The sequence below is a fragment of the Arabidopsis lyrata genome, assembly GCF_000004255.2.
Source record: "Arabidopsis lyrata subsp. lyrata unplaced genomic scaffold ARALYscaffold_1, whole genome shotgun sequence".
Lineage (NCBI taxonomy): Eukaryota > Viridiplantae > Streptophyta > Magnoliopsida > Brassicales > Brassicaceae > Arabidopsis > Arabidopsis lyrata.
Window position 1 is genome coordinate 32,690,483 of NW_003302555.1, and position 8,123 is coordinate 32,698,605.

The 8,123-nt window shown below is 34.4% G+C and overlaps 1 protein-coding gene across 1 annotated transcript; it reads right to left on the minus strand.

Annotated features, from left to right (window-relative positions):
• Positions 1 to 6,382: 6,382 nt before the first annotated feature.
• Positions 6,383 to 8,123, minus strand: LOC9330727 (transcription factor MYB75). The gene is made up of 3 exons (XM_021015103.1): positions 7,745 to 8,123; positions 7,074 to 7,203; positions 6,383 to 6,988 (listed from the first exon to the last, which is right to left on the minus strand). The coding sequence occupies exons 1-3, from the start codon at positions 7,863 to 7,865 to the stop codon at positions 6,493 to 6,495; spliced, it is 747 nt and encodes a 248-aa protein (XP_020870762.1). The 5' UTR covers positions 7,866 to 8,123; the 3' UTR covers positions 6,383 to 6,492.

The following is an 8,123-nucleotide window of genomic DNA, read 5'->3' on the forward strand; positions in this document are numbered from 1 at the left end:
CGGAGATCACGGGATCTAGAAGTGGTGGTGCCTTCGGGCTTGGTCTTGTCTTGGTCTTGGATGGTCGGGAATGATCTAGGCTCGACTTTAGGAACGACGGCTGGTTTGCTTTCTCTTGGATAGCTAGGTCGGTTCGAATCATAACTCGGCCTTGAGGAACCCTTTCTCTTAAGTTGTTGCTCCACAAGGATAGCCTTATGTAGCATCCCTTCCAACTCCTCGTAGTGTTGCATCTCGACACGATCCTGAATTTCACGGTTAAATCCTCCCCAGAACCTTGACATTGTTGCCTCTCTATCCTCCATTATATGCGCACGCAACATCAAAGTTTCCATCTCTTGGTAATAGTCTTCCACGGACCGCCCACCTTGAGTTAGCTTCCGGAGTTTGAAGTAGAGCTCACGGTGATAATGGCTAGGCACAAACCTACGCCTCATGAGAAGGTTTAGTTCTTCCCATGTCTCAATCGGATATTCTCCATTACGCCGTCTCATAGTGACAATTTGATCCCACCAACTAAGTGCACAGTCGTAGAACTCGGTAGCGGCTACTTTCACACGGTTGACGTTGGCGAAATTGTGACAATTGAATACAAGCTCCATTTTCTTCTCCCAATCTAAGTAGGCGTCCGGATCATTCTTTCCATGGAACGGCGGTACTTTCATCTTGTAACGTCCAAGATTTTCGACCATCAAATCTCTCTCTCCTCCGTTACGTCTCGTCCTCCGGCTGCTCCGGTGAGAAAAGTTACCGTGGCTGCTGTAGTATTCTTGAGCATTTTTATCAGCCGTTTCTTTCCTCGGGTCCTTGGTTTGGTGGTTCGTCTCCTTTCGAGATCGGGCTCCATCCGAGATGATTACTTGTTCACCCGGCGCTTTCTCTTTCCCCTTAAGCTGATCGGTAATTGGTTTAAGCTTGGCATCCATCATTTTCTCCATTTGTATCGTGAGAGCTTCGATGAGGATCTTGTTATTAGCACTAACCTCCGAGCTTGAATCGGATGTCACCATTCCTGTCAACACAACAAAGCTAAACCAGTCACTAGTTCAAAGAAAAAAAATAGCAACGATCTTCCTAAAACAAATGAACTTGAACGGACAAATAAAATATCAAATCATGCTTAAAAATTCCAGAAACACTTTTATAAAATACTAGACTCGTCCTAGATTCAGATCCAATTGGTTTCGCAATTTAATCACAAGCCAATTATTTATGAAAATTAAAACAAGATGACAGTGAAGATGAATAGTCTAATGAGAAGATGAACAGACAAAGAAAATGAAATGAAAAGATGAACGGGTGAAATGAATGGAACGAGATGATGGAATGATGAAAGATGAGGATGGATAGAGTACTCAACTTCAGAGCGTGCTCTGATACCACTTGATAGAACTCTCCTAAGATCGGCACTCTTGAGGTTGAGTAAGGGATGGACTTTGCATCAAAGAGATGGGAATATCAAGTTGGTGCAAAGGAAATGGATTGAATGGTCGCACAAAGGTTGCGGAAGGCCTTTGATTTACCGATCTTGATCTCGTCGTTGGATATTACGCACCAAAGAGAAGAACAAGAAATTGATCTAACTTGAAAGAGTTTTTGATAAAAGATTAGATGTTTTTCAAAGAAGAAGTACAAGTGACTTAAATAGAGAAGTGAGAAGGGGAAGAGTTAGTCTTGGAACAAGCTCCAAGAAAACTCGGAAATAACAAAGCATTAAAACGAAAATTGAACACAAAATATGACCCTTGGCCTTGCGAGATTCTTCTTCTTCTTTAGGATGGGCTGGGCCGAATTGATAATGGGGGTTTTGGAAGTGTTACTCAAGCCTCATTAAAAACCTACTAAGGAAAACCCATTGGGACAAAACTTTAGAAGGGAAAAAGAGTACCCAAGTAACACTTAGCCCATTACCAATTGTCTTGGGCTGTTATCGAAACCAAAGTGGTTTGGATAAATCCGCTTGTGCGCTGGTCCAAGTGTCTAAGGAGTCCGCTAACGGCTTGGTTGAGAAGTCTTGTCTTTGAACGAGTCATCGGACTCGTTGGGTCGGCCAAAGCTTCCTCCGCTACATGTTGCTCCTCGGCTACGAGCTGTTCCTCGGCTACGAGCTGCTCCGGTGGTTCTAGTTCCGAGTCTTGTTCGCCCATAGTGATATCATAAACAATAAGTTGTCTCATATTTTTCTCCAAGCAAACTAATTTCTTCACACACCACCGTTGTTTTAACTTCAATATAAGTAACTAACATTTGACTCAAAAATAATTAAGGAAATAGCCATGAGTTAAAAAAGTTTTGGAAACTAACGTTTTTTAGATATGTGAAAATTCAAAATAGCTCTCAAACAAAAGAAAAACATACGACTGCATATTCTAATTTAGAGAAAAAAACATGAAATAAATACTAATAACACGAAAAATCTGAAGAAAAAAAAAATCAATATTAGAATTCTGACGACGAAATAGAGACATCCAATAATTTCATTAAATAGGAGTAGCATGAGATTGTTGTGGAGGTGATGAAGGTGGTGGATGATGGTTACAGAGGTGGTGATTGGGTGATTTTAAAAAATAACATGATCATTTAAAAATTACATGCATTTATCATTTGTTGTAAATATATCATGTCAATTATAAAAACAAACATTGTGAATCACGATGGTTTTTTATAAATAGCATGTGATATTCATACCCAAGTAATATATGACAAAAGAGGCAAATTAAGAATTATGAACGGCGATGAACATAGAATAGAGTTGTTGTCGGAGAAGCTTAGCCTGATGTCGGAGAAAATAAAGAAAGTGGAGTGATAAGAGAAGTTGGGGAAAGAGAGAAGAAGCGATAAAAGTGGTGTTGGTGTTTATGACGGTGGTTGAAGCTTGGTGGTGGCGGCGATAAATGTTGATGAAGGTGGTGGATCAAACTTAGCGAGATTCGGTATTGATGGTGGTGGTGATTCATTTGTGATGGTGGGTCATAGTAGTGAGACTCGGTGGTGATGTCCGATGAAGCGAAGAACTGGAGATAGGGGAAAAAAGAGGGAGAGAAGGGGAAAGAAAGAGGAGTTCAAGCAAAAATAAGAGAAATCTAATGAGAGAAATAAAGAGATTTGAGCATTTCTCGCCGGCGAGCGGAAGAAATAAAGAGAAAACAAAGAAATGAGTAATATGAGCCAAAAATTGACAATGCCACATAACTATATAATTTTATCCTTTTTTATTGTCACAGTTTATTTTCATTTTGCCCACATTGAAATTATAAAGTGTAATATACTCTTCTGATGGATATAAATAACTTATTAAAATTCAATAATACAACCTATGAACAGTTATGAATTCATAACTTATAATAAGCAAAAAATTATATAATTTTATAAATAGGCCAATATTTATATTAGATGATTTAATAATTAGTATAACATAACTACATATAGAGTTTTATACTGCGCAATATGTATTATAAATATATATTTAAAAAATAATTAAAAAGCTGCATTATCTAAAATATATATGTTTATATAATTTTAGTTATTTTTACAAATATAAAATTAAAAGTTAAAAGTGATAATTTCGACCGGCAACCCGTGCAACGCACGGGTCCATATCTAGTACACCGTACACGTATAAACTGTATAAGTATTGATTTATACACACATACGTACAAAATAAATCTAGCTCGATCTGTAATTATTACTAAATAATACAATTTCAATGGTTACGGTGAGAACAAGTTAGGATGTCCTACTAAAGATATGCATGTAGACGATCTTTTGATAAACGAGATGTAGACGTTTCCGTATGTTATATCTCTTTTGCTTCATTGATAAACAATACACGTATATACGAAAATACCGTTGGTCCATAACTTATTATAGTAACGACAAGAGGTTCTTTTAAGAGGAGCGATTAACAAAGATACCAACAATGGCGAAAAATGGCTAAAGTGTCCATGCATTTTTTGTTTTTGTCCCATGCATTTATAGTTTAACCCGAAGAGAATGGGTATTACTTGCCGAAAAGTTTGTTTGAAGTACATCAAGTTTTTTTGTTTTCGAGTTTTCAATTTATTAAATATATATAAAAGCATGTGACGACACTTTACATATATATCACATGTGATGATTTTATATAGAAAATTAATCAAGAACCAATAACTCAATTGGTAAAAAAAATTCAGGCAAAGCTTAGAGGTCGTCGGATCGAGTAGAATTTAGGAGGAGACTATTTAAAATGTTCTGGTCACTGGCTTGAAGGGATATACCGGTCTAGACCGAAAATTTTTTAGTCATTCAAGAAAATAAAATTTCATACGGATAATTAATAAATAAATTCTTATATTTCTTTTAAAATTGAAAGCTCTATAGATTTTGGAAACATATATTATATAAAATAATTCATGAACGATCGTCTATTGTGTGATTATTAGTCTTACACATTATTACATTCTTCTAAAATCTCATCCTACCATTTTTGGACCAGACTAGCTAGTTGTTATTTTCGTTGATTTCAATCGATGGGAGAAACGGACAAATTCACAACTAGTCAAATTAAAATAAGAAATTTAAACTTTTGAAGAAATTCACATTTTTAGTCACAATTTGGTTGAAAATAATGTCAAAAATTTAATACAATTTTGTATCATGTTAAAACTTAATTACTAGCAAATGCGTTATAAAATTGACACTTGTCATTGACTAATAACTGGTAAAACTTTTGTTAGTAGTATTGAATTTGTTTTGTAATGATAGCTAAACCTTGGCTAGGGTTAGGCTGTGTGAAGCCTTGCAATGTAGAGAGAAATTGTACTAAATTGAAGAGATGGTTTCCTCATGCTATATATGATAAAGTATCAACGATTTCATGAAGCGCAAAAAGAAAATTTTGTTGTATACTAAATTGTTGCCACAAGATAAATTTTGAAAGTTATTTTGAGTATCAGTGGAACTCAAGCAGGACAATTGTAGCTCAGAATTCTTGTGTTATCGGAAATTAATGGATTCACGATGAACAGAAACTTAGAAGACTTAGTTCGAAAATACTCTTCTCAATGCTTATCAAAAGCTCTTTCATTTTGTTAATCAAATCATCAATTGAATAACAGAAGTAGCCAAAGACGACTATTTATAATAAAATTCTAAAACCCTAAAATACTAAAATATTCCAAAAAATAATTATTAATTAATTAAAATGTAATAATAATAAATATTTAAAAATATTCTAAATATCTCGCTGCATCAGGTCTCGTCAGCTAAGAAAAGATTCGTTCTCGAATCTTGTATCAGCGCTGCATAACATGTCTCTGATACCAACTGTTGCAACGGGATAGATCACGAAAGTAATCTTCTGTTTCAATAGACCTCAAGCAGAACAATCATAACTTAGAATTCTAGTGTTATCAGGGATCGATGGATTTACGATGAAAAAAGATTTCAAAGACTTCGTTTGAGAATACTCTTCTTAATGCTTATCAAAAGTTCTATAATTATATTAATCAAATCAACAGAAAAAGCCTAAGACGGCTATTTAAAATAAAAAGCCTAAAACCCTAAAATACTAGAATATTCTAGAACAATAAAATGTAATATTCCAATTAAATAATTTTTGAACAGTGCATTAAAAATTTTGTGGTGTTTTCTTTAATTTAACAACGTCAACAAATTTCATTCTTGTGTTACATATTTTCGAGTTGGATTCAAATGGAGTTTCTTGCATGGAAAAATTACTTCATAAGTGAACAGAAGATGATATAAAATGTTTTCTTTTATAGAAAAACAACATTTTGTGTGTTCACAAGTCTTTGTCGCATATATTGTTGAATACAATAGGACTTGACATTTCTCTCTTAACAGCCACATTTTCAATGGTACTCATACTTTTCAATGAAAAAGAAAATCGTATTTAATTTTTAATGCCACTAGTCCTACTTTTATATTTGGTTTGTTGGTCAAATATATTCCAAAAAAGGTGAGAAGGATTTGTATGTCGAGAAATTTACTTAACCTATCTTGATTGTTATTCTTTAGGAAGACACGACATTTATAGTTTATTATGGACATAACAAGAATCTAACTAGAAGGTACACTAGTCTTCTGGTAAAACACTAAGCACACAACAGCCAAACTTAAAAAAAAAAAAAAAAAAACTAGAAGATAGAAGAAATGTAACTCGACATAATCCTTGAGTATTACAAGTGCCTACATAACCTTGGTTTCAATAGTTTTAAACAACACTTTTTACGTTAAGAATAGAGCTTTCAATTTTCATTATTGTAACTCAATAAAAATATGAATAACTTGATTCTTCTTAACGGTTGTCATGTGGATAATTAAAAAATCTATTTTTCAGAATATATTTATCTTTTATTTTCTTAAAATCTAAACACGAAAATATAAAATATTTCATTATAATTCTAAAAATTATTAGCTTATTTATTAAAACACACACTAATTTAATACGAAAGCAAACCCACACACAAACGCAAACATATGTTCCAAACACTAATCAAATTTTACAGTCTCTCCATCGAAAAGACTCCAAAGTTGATCAACGTCAAATGCCAACGTGTCCTCTTTTTCTGTTGTCGTCGCTTCTGGAACCAACATATCTTCCTCTTGGCTCTCCTCTAGGAAACTCCCCAACCACATATTACCTCCATGAATCAAATTATTAACAAGCTGATCTTTCTTCTCATCTTTGTTGTATGTGATACTATTGTCACAAACATTATTGTTGTTGAGTCCAAGGCATGGAGGATTAACGTCAACTTCTGGCGGGCCATTGAGATGGTTGCAGTCATTGTTAACTGAGAAGGATCGAGGTCGAGGCTTATAAACATTGATTTTTAGTGCTGGTGTTGTAGGAATGGGCGTAATGTTTTTCTTTTTCATCTTGGTCTTACAACATGATTCATGTTTCTTACTCAGATGAGTGTTCCAATAATTCTTGACATCATTTGCGGTCCGACCAGGTAATCTTCCAGCAATTAAAGACCACCTAAAAATTGTAAGAAAATATACATATGAGATTAGTATGAAACTTAACTATGACTCCCGAGTTAAGTATAGTATCGAGTAAATACCTATTTCCTAGAAGCCTATGAAGGCGAAGAAGAAGATCGACTTCATCAGAGCTAAGTTTTCCTCTCTTGATACTTGGCTTCAAATAGTTCAACCATCTTAGTCTACAACTTTTCCTGCACCGGTTTAGCCCTACAAAACCAATAATAGACACATTGATTATACCTACATACTTAGACTGTTTTTGTTTGTCTCCTTCTATATATTTTATCATGAAGAATCTATGCACACCAATGGAAAACAAGAACTGTTCCAACACAGAAACACGTGTTCATACAGAAATTTTCCACGAATTCATTTACAAGAAGACAAACCAATAAATTGTTTTTAACGAAATTACAGAAGAAGCTAGCAAACGCAACGTAACTAAAAGTATAATTTTTTTCTTCAATTTTAAGTAAATAATCTTTGTTTATGTGTAAAATAAATATGAACAGCATAAGAATTTTTCATGCACAACCTTTCAAAGCATGTAATAACAGCACAAAGAAGTTGTAGAAATGATTTGTTTATTAAAACAAAAAGAGAAAAAATGATTTCCGTACCGGCTATTAACTAGTTTTCTGATTATTAAATAGAGAGAACGAAGACTATTCTTAGTGATTATAAAAACAATATATATATGTGTGTGCGCCTGTGTGTCGGTTAGTGTGTGTGTTTGTAAACAACATACCAGCTCTTACAGGAACTTGGTGCCATTTGCCTTCACCAAACTTATTAATGCACTGTCTCAAGAGACTATCTTCTTCAGCAGTCCAAGCACCTTTTCGCAGCCCTTTGGACGAACCCTCCATGGAACAAAGATAGATATACGTAAAATATCTAAACAAGTTTTAAAAGGTATATTGGTCAAGAAAGAGTGTATATATTGTGTTTTCACAAATGATTGGAGGTCTTATAGAGAGTGTGAGTAAGTGAGCAAATTTATAAAAACACGTGACGGACATAGGGAGGTGACGTGTGTGTTTGATATCCACATTTTACGTTTCAGCTGTCGTGCTTAATTTGCTAAGTTATTGGTTGGTTACTGATTTGTCCTAGAGAGAAAAGGT